This window comes from Calonectris borealis, chromosome 3, assembly GCF_964195595.1.
Source record: "Calonectris borealis chromosome 3, bCalBor7.hap1.2, whole genome shotgun sequence".
Classification (NCBI taxonomy): domain Eukaryota; kingdom Metazoa; phylum Chordata; class Aves; order Procellariiformes; family Procellariidae; genus Calonectris; species Calonectris borealis.
Genome location: NC_134314.1, coordinates 35102593 through 35128673, shown reverse-complemented (window position 1 = coordinate 35128673; position 26081 = coordinate 35102593). Strand labels below are relative to the sequence as shown.

General features: G+C 40.7%; 1 protein-coding gene across 1 annotated transcript in view; it reads right to left on the bottom strand.

Moving 5' to 3' along the window:
• KCNQ5 (potassium voltage-gated channel subfamily Q member 5) overlaps positions 1-26081 on the bottom strand; it is a 300311-nt gene that overhangs the window by 66566 nt on the left and 207664 nt on the right. The window contains exons 2-3 of the mRNA XM_075145320.1: positions 24123-24213; positions 3399-3525 (exon numbers count right to left, since the gene is read on the bottom strand). Of these exons, the coding sequence (XP_075001421.1) occupies positions 3399-3525; positions 24123-24213 (218 nt within the window). The remainder of the gene's footprint in view (positions 1-3398; positions 3526-24122; positions 24214-26081) is intronic.

Here is a 26081-nt window from a genome sequence, read left to right as displayed (position 1 = left end):
CAGAAGTAAGTACATCTTTGAGTGCATCAAGTACCTGGGAGGGTACGTTGGTATGCCCTTTACGTTACGTACACAAGCTCATATACAATCAGAGAAAATAAGGGATGGCAGGTAACTTCTGACATGGAACAAAATACAAATCAGGGTTTAATACTACACTGTTACTCTCATTTTCACAGAAATAAACAAGGGTACAAAACTGTCAAATAATTTGATAGATATCATTACTAACCTGGTAGCACACAGCGATGCTTGATGAACTCATTTGTCAGAGTAGTGACATTGTACGTAAGCACAGGGCTTTGGCCCTGAATAAAATTTTTCTGGTTATTAGGTTATTAATGGGAAAAAATAAAGGCTGTCTGAATGTGACCCTTGAGGCAATCCTCAAATTTATTATTTCTAGCTCTTAGGCCATTCCCCTATGTGATTTGTGTTTGATCACAAAAGTAATCAGAGAACAGATCTGCCGGAGATATATAGCAAATTTAATTAATAGCAAACAGACTAAGTCTTCTAAAATATTATTGTTCCACTGTAATGACAAGCAGAAAGGATAACTGAATGGATCAGTAAGTAAATAATTAAACAAACACATGAAAGTAATAGGCCGAAACTGGCCATGTGCTTTTAAGGAGACCTTAGCATTGAGTTCACGGAGTTCCCCCTGACGCCATCTTTTCTGCAGGCTGAACAAGCCCAGGTCCCTCAGCCTCTCCTCACAGGGCAAATGCTCCAGCACTGATCATCTTGGTGGCCTTCACCGAACTCTTTCGGTGAAGATGTCTTTCATGTATGGTGTTGGAGGGGGCAAATGGGGTGCAGTATCTTAAATGTGGTCTAATGAGTGCTGAGTAAAGGGAGATAATAATGTGTCTTCATCTACTGATGGTGCTCTAATACAGCCTGTTGGCCTTTGCTGCTAGGGCACACTTTGCCATGACTGCAAAGCCAAGGTGTCAGCCAAAGAGTTACTTTATGTAGCAAGAGCTGCAAGATGACTTGCTAAAAGTTATTCCTCAAAAGATCAAATCTGGAGAGATGCTGAACATCAGAAACTCCTTTCACGGATGCTAAAGTCTAGCAATGGACAAAAGTCAATCAGCAGAACAAGAGAGACACAGGATAATTAATGGCAAGGAATTCAAGCTGCTGGTTTAGTTTCCAGAAGCTGCGCTAGTAGCTGTACAGTGTTTTGCAGAACAAAGTTCCCTTTTCATCCAGTGAACCAGCATAGGAAGAAATCCACAAGCAAAAGACTGTTGGCTACTAATTAATTCTGCTAGCAAGTGATGGAGTTGCAGTGGCGACAGAGAAGACGCTTTTAAGGCTAGAGATGGCCTACATGAACATAGGTGCAACAAGAACTCCAGAGAAAGGAGGAAAAACCGCAATCAGGTGAAGTAAATCCCAACGCTCACCGAGGCCTGTGCCAGGAGACCTGCCTGGACTATTTCACAAACAGTAGGAGGGTAGCTACAAGGAAGGAAAGGGGGAAAATCTATGTCAGTCACCCCATGATAACATGCAGAGTTTTGGGCTAGGAAGAACCCCTCCGTTCACTTTTGCTGGGAATTAACACCTCAGACTGAAGTTAATCGCTGGCAGAAAACTCGCCAGTTGAATGAAGACAGGAAAGGGAGGAGAAACAAAAGCTGAATCGAACAAACTGCTACTGTTCCCACACAACAGCATTTGGGAGAGCAGCAAACCACTCTGGGATGTTAAATGCTTCTAGTCAGTTCAAATTCTTTAAAGATTTATATGTTTCTAGTAAGTTCTAAATGGCTGAAGTAGGTTAATTTTACTAAATTAAAAATTTAGTAATTGTGTGCTGATAAAACCTGACTACTGCGAATTTTCAGGTGCAACACAAAATCTTGGAATAATGGTAAGCCTGGTTAAGGAGGGTAGCCGTGTTGATGCCAGGGAGAGCAAATGTCTGAATTTCTAGCTTTTCCTTGACAGATGGCTGGTAAACGCTGGGAAGATTTTTTAATTTTCTTTCCACTTTCTTTTTGGCCAGATGTAGGAACCTCGGGGCAAGTGTGTGACCTGGCGCTGAGTGGGGTGGGGTAAGGTAAGGTACCTACCCACCGCCCCGGCTGCCCGAACAAAACAACTGCCAATCCCGATACGTCCTCCTCTCCCACAGTGTCATACAATAGCGCAGATGGGGTGATTCTTTCTGAGGGGGGGAGAGTCTGCGATGCCTTTCCACCCACTCATGCACCTCTTGCTACCGCCCCTTTCTCCATTGCAGGAATTCCTCAGCAGGAGAAGGTGTGGATTTACCAGGGAATGAGGCAGAAGGCAAAACCTTGCTTTACACATTAGCCCTAATCAGTGCACTAGTCTGCTATGCCACGGGACACTGCATAACTCTTTTTTTAGACCAGGATTACATTCATCTACATGACAATATTGTTATTCACTGTTTACTCTGAGACCTGTGTGTGTAACTGCTATAAGGGTGTGACTCTGTACGCTAGCTGCTGTAGAGATGCCTGGGAGAATGTGTTTCCTGCCCCAATCGATCTATAAGTTAATTTAAGATACAAGCAGATGAAATTAAAGGCTGGAGAGAGGAAGGAGGTTGAGAAAGAAGTTTGGACATTGATATCCTGAAGTTCCACACATGTCCTGTAAAAAGCATTTGCTCCAAACCATTAGAAGAATAAGAAAATATCAGATTAATTTGGTTAGCCATCCTTGATTTTTACCTTTATTGGGAAACTGTTTTTCTGCAGGTTCTTTTAAAAATAAGGTTTTGACTGGTTGTGGGCCTATTCACCATTCTCAGAGAAAATTTCTAGAGCAAAGAAGGGGAGGAAGAGTCTCTTGAAATAGTTGCAGAAGTATGCCAGAGTCACTGGCAGAGCAGATACCTGGACTGTCACGCAGAGAGCAGCAACACAGGAAGCAGCAATGTTGTCAGAAGAGATTTCTAGGTAGATTTTCAAATTTATCGCAGTGTACATATGTCTGATCACAGATGTTAAATAAGGAGAACACAATGTATGCACATATGTTCATGGTATGTATGCATGTGTATACAAGATGTCTAATATTCATGCCTGTTAAATGCATACAGCTCCCATGATTTTCAAGGAGATTAGCTCTCAGTCCCTCATTCTTCCAATATACATGCCAGCTGTATGACATGCATAGGAAGATACCTTTTGGAGAACGTAAGAAACGGGCCGATTGGTATTTAGGAACTTTGAGATTTTATACCTAGAAAAGCCTTGGGCAGATGATAGGTCACACACAACTATTCTGGATTGACACCTGGTTACTGTAAACAGAGTCTGATTCCATTAGTTTTCATTCAGAAGCAAATCAGAAGGGGGGGCTTTTAGTTTTATCTTAAAATAAGCTAGAGCTGGGACACTCACCTATAACACAGAATGGTTTCCTTGCAAAGCGCAGTCTTCCTTGCCATCCCCGGTATCGACAACAGCATCCAGCAGACCAGATACGAATAATAAATTCCAAACCAAAGACAACAATCATGACAAATTCCTAGAAACGGAAAATAAGAAAAATGCCTGTTACAGATAACCAACGCTGAAGCATTAGGAAACTTATGACCACTGTGTGTGTCTACCAGTATACCTCGAGCACCTGAAGATCCCAAGCCAAACTTGGGACCCTGTTCCCCAGGATGGTTGCACACCTACACACAAAACACAGACCCCAGAGCTTCCTGGTGAAGGGTCCAAATCTAACCTGAATAACATTAAATATCTGCTAAGATTGGCTACTAACTATGAAACACTGAAGGACTGACTCATACTCAAAAAATACCAAAGCGAAATATTCAGTGACTTTGGATACTAAGGATCAGACCACAGGTAATTTAGTATTAGTGAAGAATATATGTTTTAAGTCCACATCCATAAAATTAGTTCTTAGTTTGAAGGCTGAATGTTTCGGTAGATATAGTTTCATTGTAGCAATATACAGGTGAAGTGGTTAAGATGATGCAGAAGCATTTAGGAAATCAATTTGTTCCTAGAAGTAGTTAAGATACATGCAAGTGTAATTACATACCATGGGTATGTAATTGTTTGTAAGACAGTAAATGAATGTTCATACTAGGCATAACTTTCCCCGGACAACTTGTGAATGAAAGCATTTAAAAATCTGGCCTTGTTTGTCTGGCTTGCTTTTCTTTCACATTGGAACTTTCTTTAAGATTGTCCATTTCAATAGCATCGACTTGTATTTATGCAACTTTTATTGGAAGAAATTTTTCAGTACAACAGTGAGGTCAGCAGAGTTGCAGCAATAGAGCTTGGAGCACAATTCAGCTCCATACCTTAAGGAAATCTGAATCCCTATAATATGCAGTGATATAGTACATACACACTGGTATGAAATTATAAACTTAATTTAGATTCTCTTCTGGAATGCCATCGTAAAGTTATGGGTTTTGAAATGATAAAATAAAAACTTTATATATAAAAATAAAAATAAGGAGAAAAGTACTTGAAGGAACTTCTTAAGCAGTTCATCAAGAAGAAGAGGATGAAGGTTGTATTTTATTTGGCAGCTGAATGTATTTCCATGTGCAGGAGAAAGCTGTTCCTTGTCAGCCAATGAATTTGTTATTTCTACAGGATGAGGACTAGTGTGGTACTGGTAAGAAAACACTGCAAATGAATTAGATAGAGGAATATTTGCAAGGGTTGGGTTGATCCAATGTTGACTTTTTCCCGATAAACAGTTTGCATGTTTTTGGACTGTGAGACCCTACAACTCGGGAAGGCAATAAGGCTATAAATATCACATATGTCAACTCGGGCATTAATTTACCTGAACAAATGGCATTATTAATATTGTGTCATGTAATGGTACTTATGATCACTGGCAGTACATTGAAACGTTGTGAATTTAATTTGCTTTTGCTGTCATAGAACAACTTGCAAACATAGTATTCCTTCCTAAAACACGACAGCTTGTATAACTGCATCGCATTGAAAGAGATTTTAGAACCTTCTTCAGTGTCTTCATTTCCAGTTTTGTAAATCCCATATTGAATGCCTAAATCACAAAAGCAGAATGAGATCCCTTTGCTAAAATGTGGCTAAGGAAAATGTCATATTTTTTGTTAGAAAAGAACAAATGGAAAAAACCACATGTTACTGTTTAAAGTTTTCTTTTTATTCATTCTACTACAAGAAACTTCAGCTTAATTCCATGAACAGAGTCATTGCACAACTTTAGAAAGGATTATGTGCAAAATTGAAAAAGTTCTCTATATAGTAACAATAATTCTTAATAGTTGGCTACCATGTGGTACATTTCCTTGTAGGAAATTCTGTGTAGGCCAAGAATAAAATGGACAAGAAGCCAACTGGAAAAAAGGAAGAATATATATTTTAGTTATTTAACTATCGCTTTTATTGTGGTAGTTAAATCATGAATTGTCAAATCTGGTTTACACATTGTTAGCTGATGTCTCTGAGTTTATGGGGGTTGATGGCAGGCATCCATCTGATTCTCCTGATGAAGTTTCTTCTTTGGGGCAGGGGTAAGAGATACCGAAGGAGAGGAGGCCAGCGAAGCATGAAACATTCTTTGCTTCCAATAAAGCCTTTTCCTTGTTAAAGTCTAATCACATTTCATTTGACTAAAGTTTGTCGTTTCCCTGGGAAACATACTGTCTGTATAGATGCGTGAGAAACACCTCCTGCTTTCTAAGTCCGCTGAAATTGTCACAGGCATCTTACAGGAGCTGATCCACACAGGCAGGAGCGTGTCCTCTATCATACTCTAGACCCCAGTGGGGCCTCCGATGGAGAACTGGCAAGAACAGAAAGTACTTAATGATTCTGGAACGACTAGTCTACAGCTTCAATTCAGTTAAATTATTATCACAAAACTGGTGGTAGAAGCTGAAAAGAGGTAATTTTTTTTGGTAGTTTACTATCCTGGTTCCTATTATTGCTATGCAGTTTTGTATTCATCATCTATACTACCGTTAGCAATTACTCTTTGCTATGCTTGCTCAGTTATACAAAGATGAAAAAAGTCATTGTGTGCTGAAAGCACGTTTTTGAGAGGCTCTTGTACTACGCGGTGTACTCGTGTGTCAGAGGCAGAAATCCTGTTTGTCTCTCACACACAAAAGCATATACGTATACTACAAAGAGAAACTTCCTGGAGATAGATCTATTCGGAGAGAGAAAAAGAGCAAAAGGATGTTTTCTCAATTTTTTTTTTTTTGAAGGGTGGAGTAAGAGTATAAGATTTTTCTTGGAGAAACAATGTGAAATATCTTTGTTCATTCCTTGAGAAAAATAGTTACCATTTCTAGCAACACTAAGAATTTATGCCTGGTGATATTCTCTCAAAATTAACTGACGTTTCGGCTACTTAAGTAAATTTTAACAACAGCCACTGTAGTTATAGTAAGTGAGCTCAAATACAGTAAATATGGCTCTGTGCACTGGAATACTAAAAGAACTGCTGATTTTAAAAATGCTATATATGATTTTCTTCCACACATACCAAATTTCTGGAGGTTTTAGAATACAGTATAAGCTTTACCAAGAGAAAAGACATTGAACAAAGTGGGGATGGGGTTTCATACTTATTTTTGCACTTTCTGAAACAGTGATGTTTCAAAATGATCCTTATATCCTGGTTGCTCCTATTTCCTCAAAGAACAACTGATTTTGAAGGGAATACATATCATCGTGAAAAAAGTCTAAAGGAAGAGGATTTTCCTAGAAAATGTGAATGCATTGAAACAGAAACTCTTCATAGTGGTATATATGACAGTTTTGTTGTATTTTGAATTGGTCCAGGTTGAAATCAGAGAGAAACAAAGAATTCCACACCACTGTGAAAAAAGTAATGTTTTAGTAATCAGAGCACTCAGTCACAATGTAAAGTCAAATCTCTGTCAAGGTTAATGCTGGCCAGGGAATGACATTATTTTTCCTATGGAAGCTGCACAGTCACAAGGTTCTTGGTTTTCCATGGACAAAAATTGGAAGGATGCATCCCAAACAAGATCAGGATTTTTTTTTTTTTTATTTCATTTGGAATGGCTTATTAAAAAATTAAGCATAAATCTAGGCTTTTAAATAATTTGGGTTTAGTTCATTGCAATTGAAACAGAAAATCAGAACATAATTGGAAAAATTGGAACAAATCATTAGACCTCATGATTTGTAGGTTTGCTGTAGAAATGATGCATTCCAAGTATCTCTGTCCTACATATAATATGATTGAGCCTCATTAATTTTGGATTACTTATAGATATTAATAACAACATTTACATCAGAATGGGAAAATTCTGCACTGTTGATAAATCTGTCCTCTTTCAAAATTCCGCAAGGCTGAATTTGAACTGATGAGCAGTTTTAGATTTAGATTTATTGGAAACCTAACCTTTCCCTTCCTAGGTAGACCAGGGATGCCCTGGCCTTTGCCATTTCTTCCTTTTTCCCTTCCTTGTCATCCTTTTCCAATCACAGCTGCACCACAGTTACCACAATCTGTAACTTTTTTGGATATTTAAGCTCACAGTTAGCCCCCCACAGTAACTGCCATGGCAGATGCACTGGTGGTTCGGAGAGTGGAAAGTCTTTCTTCCTTCTCAAAGCACAGTTCATCCAGACTGATGTCATTCTGAAATGTTTCTGCATACGCAGCTCCAGTTGTCACAGGGAACTATGCACATGCAGGAGAAGCAAGGCTGAGATACATGGGCTTAAAAGATTCAGTTGTTTTTGGCATAAGGAGCACAGGTGCCAGTGTGCTCCTGAAATTTTTGACATCTGCATGTGCCTTGGCTGCTCTGCCACTGGAACAACGAGAGTCACACAAATGGCAGGAAAGGAAAATAGGAGGTCATCCAGAGCAAGGTTTCTATTAACAGATGGTCCTGGAGGACTCTAACGAACAGGGTTGATAATTAATTAAATCAAGCATATTTTGTACAATCCAGCTACGATGAGCACTTTTTTTTTCTCTTTTTTCCCTATCTAATTAGGATATAAGTGATGATTTGTTGAAATTGGCTACATTAATATGCTTCTCAGGTAGTTTTTAATGATAAGGATTTCCCTAAGCATAACATTATGACAGCAAAAACCTGTTTTTATCATAGCTTTCCTGTTCATTAACGTAACTGATTATTAAAACTTAAAATAATTTGCTGCTGCTGAAACCAGGTGCCTTGGTTGTAGACCATCATTTCTGGGAATTAGAACCATTTTCAAGATGAGAAAATGATCAAAGTTGAGCACTCTGTGCTGTTCTTCTAGGATGCTCCTGGTTATTTTGCAATGCATAAATGAGCTGAGGTTTGGATATAAGAAATCGCCCCACAAGACAATGGCTCTACTGTTATTTCAATTATATTTCTTGTATGGAAATTGTGTTATTAAGTATTCTAAAGGCTAGCAAAGTAGGATAACAGAGCTGCAGACTAATGTAAGGAGCTGCCTGCCTTGAGCTCATCGGAGAACTGGGTCTACAAGTGACATTGTCAGAAGCCTGGGAAATGGACTAGAACAAATCAAATTAATCCCCTGAAATAAGCTTTAATAAGGCCACAAGTGTTTCCCTAGCGAAGACAACAACTCTGCAGTGTAGCTGCACTGCAGATGCTCATCTGGTGTAAATCAGCACAGACTCACTACACTAGCACAACAGCAGGTATAGGACGAGCAACGTCACCTAATAGAGCTCGGGAAGTGCCCCCTCTTCCCTAAAAACTCATAAACAGGAAAGCCTAGTGTTTCCAAATCAGTTGGAAAAGAGGGAGAATAAACATGTTCTCATCCTTTAATTTACAGCTGACTGGTTTAAGAATGTCACCAGCTGCTAAAATCTCTTTATAGTGACACATGATGAATAGTTGATACTATTCAAATAGCAATGCTTTATTATTCATTGTCAAAGAGGATGAGATTGTTTTCTCATTCAATTAAAGCAAGAACATAACACCTCGGCTTCTGCATCCCTCTCTCAAACAAAAAATACTCTGCTGATTCAAAGTACCGAGCACCAGAGTTGGGCTCTACACTTTAAACAGATACTATCGGGATGTGAGGGGAAGCACAACACTAGTCTGTCTCAGGGAAACCTGAGGAAGGTTCGAGCTTTAAATAGTTATGATGCAGAAACTGATAGAGGACTAGCGACCATCCTGTTATACTGGCCAGTTTCCAAATTAAAATCAGCAGATATGAATATGTGCATACTTTATTGTTCAAAATGATAGTATAATTTGAATACACATTTGTATTATTCCTGATTCAGCATTAGAAGGGGAGATCTTTGATCTAAACAGCTAACAAGTATATCTACACATGCATATATACACTTAAGGAACTAATGTTTTAATTCTTTCCAACTGCAGTTTAACAGTGGGAGAGGCGTCCATAAATCTGAAAACATAACCCAGAATAGACCCTATTAATGGCATATAAATCACAACCAGAGCCTTCAGTTCAGCTCCCAGTGCAATGCACAATAAGCATTGAATGAAATTTATGCACCTTTTTGTCATTTATCCGTTTTATAATGAATGTGATACTTCTACTACACTTGCTTTTCCAAATTATGATTAAGATTTCCCATGTTGATTCTACGTTAAGAGAGGATTATTGAGAAATCAGTTCTGTGCCTTTTAATCTAATACACAGCTACAAGTCTATTGATATAATACTAAAATCCCAGTGATATGCTTAGTTTTAATTAGCCACATGTTATATAGGACTTCTGCTATCCAACTCCCTTTTAGCTTTTGTGTTTATTAATTGAAAGGTACCTATCAGTCATATTTCTTTATTCACTTACAACAGAAAAAAGCCCAGAATTTTTATGTCAAGTAAAGACAGTTTTGAATCAGACAGTAAAAGCATGCATCAGAATTAGGTAGCTGACATTTAATTATGTTTTTCATCATCTCTTATAGAGTAAATACAAGTATTTACCATATCAGACCCAATACACAATTCCTAGCACTGAAACTGCACTAATCTTCCTCAGCATCCACGAAGGAAGGACAGACACCCTTCTGCCTCCCCAGATCAGCAGACCCACTTCACACCACCACGGACCGGCCGCTGAGGATCTGCTGGTGCCACAGGAATGAGTGCCACACCGGTGCGCTGGGCAGCCGTGCTCCCGGCCGCTGGCCGTCACGGTTACTGCAATTACCATGTCAGTGCACGTGCAGGCAAACACATCCCAAAACTCCTTTTGGCTTTTGGATTTTGGTCGATGTGGTTCTTCTAGGAAGACCCTGGTGATCACTGAAAACCCTTTTTCAAATTGAGAAAATGGCAATGGGAAATGTTGACTTCACCACCCATCACGTCTATCCTGCTCTTCCCCAGATAAAGCATCACCCTTAAATGTGGCTTTTTCCAGTCCCTCCCATTTACACTCACTGCTTTGCGCATTTGTTTATGTGCCAGGTACACTGCATAACTACACTTCTGAGAGAATTCCTGAAAAAAGATGACAGCCATAAAACTCAAACCATAGAATAATTTTCTACTTTCCAAATATTTTTGTATCCTGCTTTGTGCTTGTTCACATTTTCTTTCTCTGTAGTGAGATATCAGCAGAAAATGGTCTCACTTTGGTTTTAAAATTATCCACATATTGAAAACAATGAAGCTCTGTACAGCTGTACCCAGGCCTTTGCATTTCCTTTGTGATTTCTTCACGCATTTTTTTCTGCTGTAGTCACGTTTCTGATGTCACATGTTACAGGCAGACATTCAAGCACATGTCTCTGTAGCAACACAGCTCCCAAATCTTCCTTTTGAAATGTTTGTGAAGAATTTGATATCTTTTGCTGTGTCCAAAAGAAATGCAGAATGGGTGCCAGAGCCAGTACAGACTCTGCATCCTTTTATGCTCTGGCATCCATGTTAATTTTACATTGATGCAAGGGGTTTAGGCTAATTGTTACGGCTGAACACATGTATGTGAATTAACTGGTAACATTTGACATGCTGTATAGCAGAGCAGGACGGGATAGTTATTCTTTTATTCTTTTGTCTTAGCATGTTTGGTGTTGTTAAATCCTAGAGATTCTGCAAATGATACTTGCTGGGTTCTTTTTTTAAGTGATTTCTCCTTGCAGTTTCCCAGTTCACAAAGCGCATTAATAGAGCTTCCCTAGGAGTACATCAGTGCACGTTTTGACTGCTGGGAGACCTATGGGCATCTGGGATGATATACACTGAAATGTTTCCAGTACCAAACGTGTTTAGAAAGCAATTTTAAGAAACCATTTTCTGACAATTGGTGAATTTTGGCAAACTGGACTTGGAAGGCACTTTAACCAAACTGCCAAAATCCTCCTTACGCATTCAGTTTCTCGAAGATATTAACTTCTGTCATCTCACCAAATATTTCTGTTACTTAAACAAGTCTTTGGTTATGATATTTTTATTCGATTCCTTAGGTTGAGTGAAAACGTTGACTTGGTCTCCTCTTTTCAGTCCAATAACTAGACTTTGACAGCTGGTATACCAAGTCTTGTGTTTTACAAATTATGCCATTTGCTGAATGTTTTGCAGCTTTTCCTATTATCTTTTTTCAAGGCTTATGGAATTTTGGTCTCTTGGAAAAAGAAAAGAACAAACCCCTTCCACATCCTCTCAAAAACATACATGTATCTTTGTGAGACATTCATTTCCTGTGATCATATCTTCATATGGTGCAATCAGCCAATTCCTGTCTGGTTCAGATTTGATACTAAAGTTGTTATCCTGTCCATGACATACACCCTTTCCTTAGGCACTCCGTGGAAACCTGTAAGTTTAAAATGACCAGTACTTATTTTGCTAATTCATCTTTGTAGCTCACCCACAGCTCACAGTCCTCAGGACTGGACTTAGTTTCAGTGTGTGTCTGTGTGTTTACTATCACCACACTTTAAACTGTCTTTGGATTTTTGTATTATAGGTATGTCTGCTCTGGATCCTTACAGATATTTTTGATATTTGTCTGTATTTTGATATCTATTTGCTTGGCTTCACAGTTTTTATACTGAATCTTGTGAACAGATTTCTTCTCTCACTTGAAGAAAGTTCACATTGTGACTGTAGCAAGCTATGTCTTTGCATGCTTTGTCACATCCGTGCAAAGTGACTGAGTGGGTTATGGTCTCTGTATGTTACTCAGATGGTGTGTGTTCCCTAGGTTTCCAAACAGCTTTCAAATCACTGATGTTCTGCCTTTTTCAGCATTCTTTTCCTTTTGTAATTTAGTGCTTTGTAGACCTTTTCCCACCTGGACCCTCTGGCAGAAAGCACCAGGGGAGACTTGATGTTCTGGAGTCGGGGATACAGAGGATCCGAGGCCCGCTACACTCCAACTGAGAAGGAGATATTGGCAGCATATGAAGGGGTTCAAGCTGCTTCAGAAGTGGTTGGCACTGAAGCACAGCTCCTCCTGGCACCCCGACTGCCAGTGCTGGGCTGGATGTTCAAAGGGAGGGTCCCCTCTACACATCATGCAACCGACGCTACGTGGAGTAAGTGGGTCGCACTGATCACACAACGGGCCCGAATAGGAAACCCCAGTCGCCCAGGAATCTTGGAAGTGATCACGGACTGGCCAGAAGGCAAAGATTTCGGAATATCCCCAGAGGAGGAGGTGACATGTGGTGAAGAGGCCCCACTGTATAATAAGCTAGAGAAAACGAGAAGCAATATGCCCTGTTCACTGATGGGTCCTGTTGCCTTGTGGGAAAGCATCGGAGGTGGAAAACTGCGGTATGGAGTCCTATATGCCAAGCTGCAGAAACTGCTGAAGGAGAAGGTGATTCGAGCCAGTTTGCAGAGGTGAAAGCCATCCAGCTGGCCTTGGACATTGCTGAACGAGAAAAATGGCCAGTGCTTTGTCTCTATACTGACTCATGGATGGTGGCAAATGCTCCGTGGGGGTGGTTGCAGCAATGGAAGAAGAACAACTGGCAGCGCAGAGGAAAACCCATCTGGGTTGCCGCGTTGTGGCAAGATATTGCTGCCTGGATTGAGAACCTGATTGTATGAGTACGTCATGTAGATGCTCACGTACCCAAGAGTCTGGCCACTGAAGAACATCAAAACAACCAGCAGGTGGACCAGGCTGCTAAGATTGAAGTGGCTCAGGTGGATCTGGACTGGCAACATAAGGGTGAATTATTTATAGCTCGTGACACCTCAGACCATCAAGGAAGAGGCGCAACATACAGATGGGCTCGTGATCGAGGGGTGGACTTGACCATGGACACTATTGCACAGGTTATCCATGAATGTGAAACACGCACTGCAATCAAGCAAGCCAAGTGAGTAAAGCCTCTCTGGAGGTATGGAGGACGATGGTTGAAATATAAATATGGGGAGGCTTGGCAGATTGATTATATCACACTCCCACAAACCTGCCAAGGCAAGCACCATGTACTCACTGAATGGCTGGAAACATATCCCATCCCCACGCCACCACCCAGAAAACTATCCTGGGCCTTGAAAAGCAAGTCCTATGGCGACATGGCACTCCAGAAGGAATTGAGTCAGACAACGGGACTCATTTCCAAAACACCCTCATAGACACCTGGGCCAAAGAGCATGGCACTGAGTGGGTATATCACATCCCCTACCATGCACCAGCCTCTGGGAAAATCGAACGATACAATGGACTGCTAAAGACTACGCTGAGAGCAATGGGTGGTGGGACATGCAAGCATTGGGATACACATTTAGAAAAAGCCCCCTGGATAGTCAACACTAGGGGATCTGTCAATCAAGCTGGCCCTGTCAATCAAAACTTTTATGTACTGTAGAAGGGGATAAAGTCCCTGTCATGCACATAAAAAATATGCTGAGGAAGACAGTCTGGGTTATTCCTGCCTCGGGAAAAGGCAAACCCATCCATGGGATTGCTTTTGCTCAAGGACCTGGGTGCACTTGGTGGGTAATGTGGGAGGATGGGGAAGTCTGATGTGTACCTCAAGGGGATTTGATTTTGAGTGAGAATGGCCAATGAATTAAATTGTATGATGTTAATTGCTATATAATACTGTATATCATCACTTCTATGGTGACTATATGCCATATCAATGGTGTTACAGTAAGAATCAGCTAGATTAATGAAGAATGAACTTTGATGAAACTGAGCAAAGTTCAGCGATGATAGAACCAGACAAGTGCAGCCGTGATGGAACCAGAACTGGCTTCAGCATGCAACAATCCAACACCACACACCACTTCTCCTGCCCTGAAGACTGTTATGACAGATGGAGCCCAAAGTCATGGACTAAATGAACTCAATGAACATTTTATAGGGATGGCCAATAGACTAAGGGAATGATATCTGTGTGTATATATCAAAAGACAGGAAAAGTGGTGGTGATTAATTGGAATGTATTAGAAAGTGTAGGACCTGGGCATGACGTAGATGGTATAGAATAAGGGGTGGATACTGTCCTGGTTTTGGCTGGGATAGAGTTAATTTTCTTCCTAGTAGCTGGTTTAGTGCTGTGTTTCGTATTTAGTATGAGAAGAATGTTGATAACACACTGGTGTTTTAGTTGTTGCTAAGTAGTGTTTACACTGGTCAAGGACTTTTCAGCTTCTCATGCCCTGCCAGCGAGTAGCTGAGAGGAGGCACAGCCAGGACAGCTGATCTAAACTGGTCAAAGGGATATTCCATACCATATGATGTCATGCTCAGTATATAAACTGGGGGGAGTTGGCCGGGGGGACCGGCTGGGCATTGGTCGGCGGGTGGTGAGCAATTGCATTGTGCATCACTTATTTTGTATATTCTTTCATTATTATTGTTATTATTATTATTATTATTATCCCTTCCTTTTCTGTCCTATTAAACTATCTTTATCTCAGCCCATGAATTTTACTTTTTTTTTCCCCTCGATTCTCTCCCCCATCCCATGGGGTTGTTGGCAGCGAGCAAACAGCTGTGTGGTGTTTAGCTGCCTGCCGGGTTAAACCACAACACCATGTACTTTGGCTTTCCTCTGGAGACATATTCTGTGTTTCCATTTGGCAAATCAATATTTCCCTAATAAGGGTCAGGTCTGAATTTCTGATAGAGAGTTTGATATCTATATCTATCCATTTTTATTGTTGCAATCTAAACTATTTGTTGCGTGTTTTAAGGAGGTAGCTCTTGCTCTCCATACAAGAAGTTTAGATCCTTATCAAACTCTGGCGTGAAGCCAATGAAATTCTATACTGCAGAGTCTAGCATAAACTATTACAAATCTACATCTACAGAAAATGTTACACTTATGACTTGGAAGTGGTTTCTCTTGTTATCACTTAAACTGATAAAACAAGAAGGAAGACAAGTCATGGAATCATAGAATTATAGAATCATAGAATAGTTTGGATTGGAAGGGACCTTTAAAGGTCATCTAGTCCAACCACCCTGCAATCAGCAGGGACATCTGCAACTAAATCAGGTTGCTCAGAGCCCCATCCAACCTGACCTTGAATGTTTCCAGGGATGGGGCACCTACCACCTCTCTGGGCAACCGGGTCCAGTGTTTCACCACCCTCATTGTAAAAAATTTCTTCCTTATAGGTAGTCTAAATGTACCATCTTTTAGTTTAAAACCATCACCCCTTGTCCTATCGCAACAGGCCCTGCTAAAAAGTTTGTCCCCATCTTTCTTATAAGCCCCCTTTAAGTACTAATGGGCTGCAATAAGGTCTCCCCAAAGCCTTCTCTTCTCCAGGCTGAATAACCCCAACTCGCTCAGCCTTTCTTTGTAGGCGAGGAGTTCCACCCCCCTGATCATTTTTGTGGCCCTCCTCTGGACCTGCTCCAACAGGTCCATGTCTTTCTTGTGCTGAGGGTTCCAGAGCTAGACGTAGTAATCCAGATGGGGTCTCACCAACAGCGGAGTAGAGGGGCAGAATCGCCTCCCTCGACCTGCTGGCCACGCTTCTTTTGATGCAGCCCAGGATATGGGTGGCCTTCTGGGCTGTGAGCACACATTGTCGGCTCACGTCCAGCTTTTCAGCCACCAGTACCCCCAAGTCCTTCTTGGCGGGGCTGCTCTCAATCCCTTCATCCCCCAGCCTGTATTGATGCCGGGGGTTGCCCTGACCCAGGAGCAGAACATTGGCATTGTTGAACCTCCTGAGGTTCACATAGGCCCACTTCTCAAGCTTGTCCAGGTCCCTCTGGATGGCATCCCGTCCCTCAGGCGTGTCAACTGCACCACTCAGGTTGGTGTCGTCTGCAAACTTGCTGAGGGTGCACTCCATCCCACTGTCTATGTCATTGATGAAGATATTAAACAGTATTGGTCCCAATACAGACCCCTGAGAGACACCACTTGTCACTGTTCTCCATCTGGACATTGAGCTGTTGACCACTACACTGGGAGCGTCCATCCAACCAATTCCTCATCCACCAGACAGTCCACCGATCAAATCCACATCTCTCCAGTTTAGAGAGAATGATGTTGCGGGGGACCGTGTCAAAGGCCTTACAGAGGTCCAGATAGACAACATCTGTAGTTCTTCCCTTGTCCACTGATGTAGTCATTCCATCATAGAAGGCCACTAGGTTGTTCAGGCAGGACTTGCCCTTGGTGAAGCCATGCTGGCTGTCTCGAATCACCTCCCTGTCCGCCATGGGCCTTACATAGCTTCCAGGAGGATCTGCTCCATTATCTTCCCAGGCACAGAGAGCCCTGTAGTTCCCTGGGTCTTCTTTTTTTCCCTTTTTAAAAATGGGGGTTATGGTTCCCCTTTTCCAGTCAGTGGGAACTTCACCGGACTGCCACGACTTCACAAATATGATGGATAGTGTCTTAGCAACTTCATCCACCAGTTCCCTCAGGACCCATGGGTGCATCTCATCAGGTCCCATGGACTTGTGCACCTTCAGCTTCCTTAGATGGTCTCGAACCTGATCTTCTCCTACAGTGGGCGGCTCTTCATTCTCCCAGTCCCTGCCTTTGCCTTCTGCAACTTGGGCAGTGAGGCTTGAGCAGTTGCCGGTGAAGACTGAGGCAAAAAAGTCATTGAGTACCTCAGCCTTCTCCATATCCCGGGTAACCAGGTCTCCCATGTCGTTCCAGAGAGGCCCACATTTTCCCTGGTCTTCCTTTTATCCCCGATGTACCCATAGAAGCTTTTCTTGTTGCCCTCGATGTCCCTGGCCAGATTGAATTCTATCAGGGCTTTAGCTTTCCTAACCTCATCTCTGGCTGCTCGAACAATTTCTCTGTCTTCCTCCCAGGCTACCTGTCCTTGCTTCCACCCTCTGTAGGCTTCCTTTTTGTGTTTGAGTTTGTCCAGGAGCTCCTTGTTCATCCACGCAGGCCTCCTGGCGTTTTTACCTGACTTCCTCTTTGTTGGGATGCATCACTCCTGAGCTTGGAGGAGGTGATCCTTGAATATTAACCAGCTTTCTTGGGGCCCTCTTCCCTTCAAAGCTTTATCCCTTGGCACTCTACCAAGCAGATCCCTGAAGAGGCCAAAGTCTGCTCTCCTGAAGTCCAGGGTAGTGAGCTTGCTGTGCGCCCTCCTCGGAGCCCTAAGGAAGAACAGTTGTTGTGCAAGGAGAGTTGCTCATTTGTCCTTAAAGGAAGTCAAGAACAGCTGGTTTGGTCCTTTAGCGCAATGTGTTGATTAGCCTAAAAGGAGACGTGCTTTTCCCTCCTCAAAGAATAATATCCCTACTAATCTGAATCCTGACACCCCATCACTAATCACATCTAATCCTCCCCATTTTCCATTCTTAATCTCAAAATCCTTGTAGAGATTCTGTGTTCTCCTAGAGAAAGTGGCCCCTTGAATGCCTGGCTAAAAGGCTCTTTTCCGAATAACATGGACAGTCCTTTCCCTCTTAAGAATATGTTCTCCACCTTTGAATGCTAGTCCTCCCTGTGTTGGGAGACAAAGGGAATCAGAAACTGATTGTTCACAGTATTAGTATTTTCTCTGCTGACTTTCTGCATATAGCCAAATAACGTCTCGGACAAGATAAGCTAAGTGACAGCTCTTATATAGGAACAGATAACAAGAATACAAGAGAGTATAATGTACCTATTTAAAAAATCAACATTGACTTTCTTACTACAGGTTAGTCACTTTAGTGTTAAAATTGTAGCAGGTCATGAGTTGTGTTACATTTAACACTGTTTGTGGGTTTGCTATTTCCATCCATTTTTCTTCATTGCACACTACTACCCATTTCTCTATACATGCCCTATTCATTCAGAGAGAATGGAAAATAATTTCATGGATGGGTATTTCATCCAGCAGACATTGACTTGTGGTAACTCCAGTGATCTTGACATTGCACAGTAAATGGAGATTTCTTGTTGGAGTGTACCTGGTTGGTAGTTCTGCCTGCCCGGGAAACGCTCTGGCAGCAACTCTGAAACTCTCTCTTGCCTTGACTGTATTTGCTATTGAATGCTGTAGCACTTGAGGTTCATAGTTATTCTACCTTCTTTAAGTGATTCAGTTATGAGATTTTTCTTTGCCCTGATTGCAGAACACGTATAATAATGCTGTTTTCATCATCTTTAGTCATCAAACCTATTTAAGCTTTCCCAGTAGAACTATAACATATCGCATTTTTTAATTACAAGAGAAAAATGATTCCATTCAATGTGTGATCTTCATTCTTCTCTTTACAAAGGTTATTTCTGCTTAATACAGAAGAATAAAAGAAAAGAAAGGACAAAATGTAACTGACAATGTAATCAAGCCCAGAAACATATCAATAATAGGCTCATGCCAGTATCGAGAGGTCTTTATTCTCTGATGTTTGAAGTGTATTTTATCATCCTCAGCACTGTTGACAATAAATTTTTCATAGATACCTTTGCAATTTTATGTGTGGTGCCGTGTTCCTTTTTTATGAAATCATTTTTATTGTTACTTTCATCTCTCTCCATAGCTACAGTGTGTGCTTATTTGTTTTGGAGCTTTGTTAGTTGGTTGGTAGGTAGTGCCAACGCTGCCTTCTGACAGAAGAATTACAGCTTTGGGGACATCTACTGTTATGTTTTTAAATAACTTCACCTTTTCATTTACATTTTTGCCTTCTGTCAGACTTCCTCCTAATAATTTTTAGTTTCAGAAAAGTGCAACCAGCACTCATATTTTCAATGGGAAGTCCGCTCTGTTTGCTCACAAAGATTCTCAAGCAGTTGTCATGAGATCTGGTCCAAATTTTTATAACAATAGTCAGCTCTGATTTAATGAAATCAGTATACATAATAGGAAAGTATCAATTTAATCAGCAGAGACATGAAATTATTTGTTTTGATAAGGTAAGAATATTTTCTTTCAAAGCTAACAGGTATTATTACGACATAGTTAAATTGTTTTATGCTCATGTTCTCACCTTATTATAATATTAGTGTATATGAATCCAAACAAGACTGAAAACATGAAGGCTTTGACCTTATCAACATTTTGATAACATCAGTTTTGTATGTCTTACAGACATAATTTTTCAGAGATTTCTGTACAGAAATTTTGAAATTTCAAAGCCTTCTTTGATTTAGGATGAAAGAAAACATTGAAAATTAGTATTTCCTGAGAAACACTGATTCTGAGTTTTGACAAGCTCTAGTAAACTTGAAAATCACTGATTTTTTACCTCAGGGATCAGTTCATCTGTTTCTCTCGGGAGAAGACTCAACAAAATTGCAATTAACACGTGGTCTATACCCTACCTTCTTTGTTAGAAATGTATTTAGAACTGAAATGTCTCAAGCTCATTCAGTTTTTCCTTTTATGCATTGTTAGCGGGTCCTACAGAGCCATCCATCCAGTCCCCTGCTCAGGTCTGGTGGTCTTTTATCCAAGCATCACAAGAGGATTCAAGTTCTGGGACAATAAATCTAAACTGAAAAATGCTACTTTTTGAATTAAGCACTATCCATCTCCCTTTTTTAAAATCCACTCTACCCAGCTTTAAAATTTTGTAGCGGATTTATCTGATTACATCTCTGTGGATGGATTCACTCTCCTAGAGCAGAGACAAATTAAATACGTGCTTGCCTGCTATGGAGCAGCTACACTCTATGTTTTTTAATCAGTGTTCATCCTCTTTCTATGCTTCTTTTATGGGAAAATGTTAAAAGAGAAAAATCTTAGGAAGATCTTAATTGCTAGAAGCACTTACTAAACTCTCCTTTTGGATTCGTGCAAGTGACCACACTACCTGTAGAAGCTAGCCTCATCTACTGCACACTGTCTGCTTTTATGTCTTTGGGAGCTATTTCTGCGTGAAGAATGTGTTCCTAGAGTACATTTTCAGAGGCCCTTATCCTACAGAACTGGGTACAGCTTTCTACCCCAGCCTTTTTCAGAGAAAAAAACAAAATAGATTTGACAAAACCAGTCCTGCAGAAATTCACGAGTTTTGCAATCTCTCCATCTTGATTAAAAATGAAAATTATGAAAAAATTGAATGCTTTGTCACTTCAAATAAAAATGACATTTCTTTTCTACAGCCTCAATTTTACTTTTAAGCCAAAAGTTCTAAAATGCCCAAATAAACAAATAATATTTTATGCCAGGTCAAATGAAACATTTAATCTGATCCAAGACTTTTTTTGGACTTTTTGGTTTGCCAAATCTTTGCGAGTCAACTCAAAATATTTTATTTATTTTCTTGAATTGACAGCAAACAAACAGAAGTGAACCAGTTATTCACATAGCTTTAGTTGAAAATGATCTTAAAATATAGAGAGTTTGGTCATGAGAGTGAATGACCTCCAGTTCCAGATATATTCCTTCTTGACTATCCTCCCCAAAAGATTTGATTTTGCCTTCCCAGCCTAAGTTTTACTTCCCTTGTGTTTATTATTTGATAAAGTGCCAGCAAATGTACTTGTAGGAGATCAGCAATACACCAAGGATTATTTTCTTGCTGTGTTAGTTGGATTCTTAAGCTGCTTGTGGCTTTTTGATGTTGAAGTAGATTTTATTCTACTGTCTGTCTGGGCTATATCACTGCTACAACTTCAGTGCCAGAAGTTGTGTGCACAGATGAGGCTAAAGCATAATTATAATTGTAGGTGTAAGGAGTTTTATCTGATGCTCTCCCCCTGATCAGGCTTATTATTTCTGGACAAAAATGTAATCAAATTAATTACTGATGTAACAATCCAACATTGCTATATGTAACATGCACTTAACTTATCTGCAGGTCTTTCATTTTAAGCATAAAATTCAAATATTAAACGTGTTTTCCTTGACAGGCCCCCTGATAAGTAGAAGATGCCTAGGAACACAGTAGTACTTGGGCAGATGCCAGAACTGAAGCCCTGGCTGGGTACGGCACGATGCAGCGGCGCAGGTTTGCGTCAGCTATGGGAGGAAAACTCAGCGTTTCTGCAGTCCAGATGAGTCCATTAACCTCTGCTGATGCTCAGAAGCCCTCAGCTAATACTGCTTTCCTAAACAATGATTTACTTTGAGCTATTGCACACTGCTGTATGTTTCTGAAAGAGTATTTAGGATGCAGTGATTAGGAGATATGTTTTCTGCTCCCCTGTAAGGCGAGGCTGGGGGAGATAAATGGAATTGACTGATTGCAGAACAATCATCTTCTCAGCTCCTCTGGCCTTTCTGAGAAGGAGGGAAAGGTTTGCTCACCTCATTTACACTTCCCTCTTTAACTTCCCTGTGTAATTGTGAATAGCTGCAACATGTCAAAAGCCACAGGTGCCAGTGCAGGTAGCAGCTCAGGTATTAAGTTGAAGGAACATTACATCAGCTTTTTAGCCAATTAACATGGCTGTAGGGGGGACCACCTGGAATAAATCTGGGAAGCAAACAGTTCACAGAAACCCAGCAGGCAGCTCTATGGATTGTTGTATTTGTATGGTACTTCATTAGAAAATAAAGATATATCTTCCATCTCGAGCACGAAGCAAAACAGTATTAAACCAGATCTCTGATAGTTAATACAACTGTTTCTGTTAAATGACACATTTGTAAGAGTTGTGTGAATCACTGCAAGGAAAAGGTTGCGAAAACTCTAGTGACTGCAGTTCTGTGATGGCACTGCCAAAACAACTGCTCCTGACTTAATGTAGAAATGTATTTTTCTCTTGGTTTGCAGTTGCAAAAGCCTGCTTTGATAACATTGTTAATATCAGCTAATGATTCAGTATGCAGAGAAGGAGCATCAGCAAACCGGAATAAACCAGTCAGCTTTAGCCTGCTTCTGGAACTTCATACTTTGCTGTGTTTATATTTTTCTCCGTTAGAGACCCACAGCAGGAGCCGTAAAATTCGTCATCACTAGATTTATTCCTGCCAAGGGTTTACTGAACACACTAGACTATAGCACAGAAATGTTGGACCAGGCCAGTATTGATGCTTCAAGGACTAACCATCCACCCTCTTCCTCCTTAAGGCCATTTCTGTGTTCAGAGGATGCCATGGGATGTACAGTCAGAAGTGTTAAGATGGACAAAATCCATCTTTGAAGCCGCAGTGGCAGAAAGTGCTGCAGTTTCCCGCCGCAGACCCTGAGCAGCTCTGCTCCGCTGATGGACACCTCTACAAGGACTGGTGTATCGGCTAGCGGAGCTCACTGCACCTCTGCCGGGTGCTGGGAGCAAACCCAGGACTTCGCAGAGCTCCTCCACATTCAGGCTCCTGGGCGAGCCATGGCAAAGCACAGGGAATGTGTTTATCAGCCAGCTGAGGAATCAGCGGCGGTAAGCGTATCAACACAATCAACAAATATGTGGCTCATGGGAAATGCATATTTTATGTCAGAACAAATGGAATTTCTAAAACCAATTTTCATAAGTATACAGGGAAACAGACTACTTGTCACAAAAGCACCTGCTATTAGAAATAGGGTATTTTCAGACTAATAAAATTTTCCTGTTTTCTATACCAGAAAATTTTAGCAATTAATGTAGTAATTGCAATAATATAACTAGTTGCAGAGCATTCAAACAAACTTCCATTTGCAAAGTGTTGTTCAGATATGTAAGTAATGTGACTAGGTATGATATAGGATTAAATCTGATCACTTTTAGCTGGTTTAATGCCACCTAATCTTTTCTCAAGAAAAAGGGCTAATATGGCTAGGAAGCAAAACAGCCCCGACATTTAGCACGGCTCTTCCTAATTAGCCCTGCTAAGAAACTGTCAGATGGAGCAAAGCACCACACTTCTGCACCTAGCCAGCTCTGGACATTTAGTTCAGGTATCTTGATGCAGTAGCACATCGTGTTGTAGAGACACAGCATACACCATAATTACGCTTATCGGCCTGCTCACGCCATAATTAATTAGGGACCTGTTCTGAAGACCAGGCCTTTCAGTGTATACAGTGATGACAATTAAAATGTTGGCATTTGTCAACAGTTACTTCACCCCAGGCACTACCTAACAAGCCACAGTCTGCTGTATACATGGAACTGAAATAACCATGGTAACTCTGGGTATATAGTGACATTTTAATGATCACTACCGCCTATCCTCAGGCCATCACTTGCAGAACTAAATGGCCCATCAAGAAGCAGATGAATAAAGTGGAGTCCACACAATGTGTGAAAAATGTTAAGCACTTTTAAGGATTAAAGCCATTTATATCTACCTCAGAAGGGAAAAAGGAGAGGTAAACATAATACAAAAGCATGTATTATGAAGAAATAATGAAACTACCATATCCTACTGCAGCAACTGCCACTAAAATGTCAGTATCTATCAACAGCTAGCACAAATTGGTATCTAAGATACCAAAATTATTTCCTATTTTAAGTATAAGTGCCTCTTACTACATACTGACTTCATAAATGGCAGCAGCAGTATCAAAGGTCTTTCATGCTCAGTCACTGCCAAATCACAGTAGAAAAACTATCAGTAATAAAACACAGCAATTCTCAAGCAAAAAAGAGGATGCAATACAGTACTTTATTAACACTTCCATACAATCTGACCTGTTTTTAGAGAAAAAGATGCTGGAATCCTCTATTTTATTATTTTTTTCATCATCCTGATGAAAAGTCTGGTTTCTTAAAGAGTTCAAAAATTATACTATTTTCTCCATGGTGAGGGAGAAGATTTGAGTGTATATAAAAGTATCTGTAAAACTGTCTTGTATTTAGAAGTTTCACTTACCAAAATGAAGAGACAACCAGAGGCAAGTTTTGTGTGTTCAGGAATAGTAGAAAACACGGACAAAATCAAGCAACCAAACACAAGGAGAAAACTGAAAAAGAAAGAATATTAATAATTGTTAATATTTTTCAGAACCCTGATCCAGTATCTATATTGATCCTACTTCACCAACATTAATAGAAGACTATCAATGAACAGTCTTCATTAATAGAAGGGAGTTCAACCACTACTTAACTTAGTTCATTAAAGACATTAGAATAGCCTATTACTAAATGCTTCTGAGCGGTACTGGTAGAATTAATGGAAACAAACACAAGAAACAAGATTTCCTTGGAGAAATGACACAATATACACAGACACTACTTTTAGTATCACTACCCTGTACCTTTATGCAGTCCAGATACTCTTAGTGGCTCTAAAGAAAGATCACCAACGGGAGAGTCCTCTCCCCAGACTGAAAAATCATTTCTCCCACAATTGACCACAGATATCTGCACTATAAGCTTATCAAAGAGCTAAGATGCATACTGCACTTAACTGCTACGACTCTGCCCATCTTAAACAACCTCCTTCTGAGCAACAGACTTCATGTACAAACTAACAGAAGCTGAGAGGTAGTTGAGTTATGGCATCACTGCCCTAAATGACCAGGCTCCATTCTAGGAACAAACTTAATATTATACAACCCATTGAAGAACTTAAAAGAAAGGAGTGAATCAAGAAAGCCTTACAGAAGTCAAGCGATTACAATCAAGAAAACATGACCGCAATTTTGAGCTTGCATGAACTTTCATGTTTCATGGTACTGACGAATACATGCAGGCAAAGCAAAGCACTGACACATTGCTAAATCTCTTTGCGAGGAAGATGCAAACACTCAGTATCACTGTAGAAATTCTGCATGTCTGATCCTTACAGCATACAGCACACGTGTGTACAGACATAAGCCTGCAGAGCTGGTATTGCTCTGAGACCTATACTATAGATGATAAGGAATATCCTTTCCTATTGTACTGCATTGTCGATAATAAGGCCACTGTGCTGGTGAAACCATCTATGAAACGAATCAGAAGAGAAGTTCATTTCACCCACAATACCATGAACTAACTAATCAGCAGCGAGTGAGTGCAAGGTGGCGCATGTTCTACACTTTAAATTCTAGCACTCAAACTGGATTTTGCAAGTGGTAATAATTGATTCTATCAATGTTTTGCTAATTTCCTTCTTAAAACACTTGTCAGTCATGCCGGGCAATGAGTCAACCAAAAAAGGGCAGGCCTTTGGCTTTTGTCTTAATTGCTAGGACTCTTGTTAGCAGATGCTTTAACCCATCATGAATAGGTATTGCAACTCATGCAGATATATACCTGCAAGAAAGTACAAATAGCTCCTTCCTGATACAAAAGGGACACGGATCTCTTCCAGGGACAAGGGAAAAAGCATAGAAATTACTGATCTATGTAGAGGGTGCATATGCTCTTCAATATGATGTTTCCGTTAACCAACACAAGAATTCTGAAGCCACAGAAAGCAGCTTTTCAGAAAAGTACTGAAGTATTCCTGGTGGCTAAGTTGAACACCACTCAGCAATGTGCTCTTGTGGCACATTGGAAACCCAACCACATGCTGAGCTGTACTAGCAAGAACGTATCCAGCAGGTTGAGGGAAGTGATTACTTCCCACTGTTTGGCATCTGAGAGACCACATCTGGAGCTGTGCCCAGTTTGGGGCTCCCCATCATGGGAGAGAGATGGACAAACTCAAGCGAGCCCAGTGGAGGGCCATCAAGGTAGTCAGGGGCTGTAGCTCATGACGTACAGGAAGGGCTGAGCAGAACTGAGTTTGTCCAGCCTGGACAAAGGGAGGCTGAGACCTCTGACTGCAATCCTCAGCTATCTAATTCTGGTTATAAAGAAGGCAGAGAGGATGCAATTTGCAGGAAAGAAACTTATGATTACC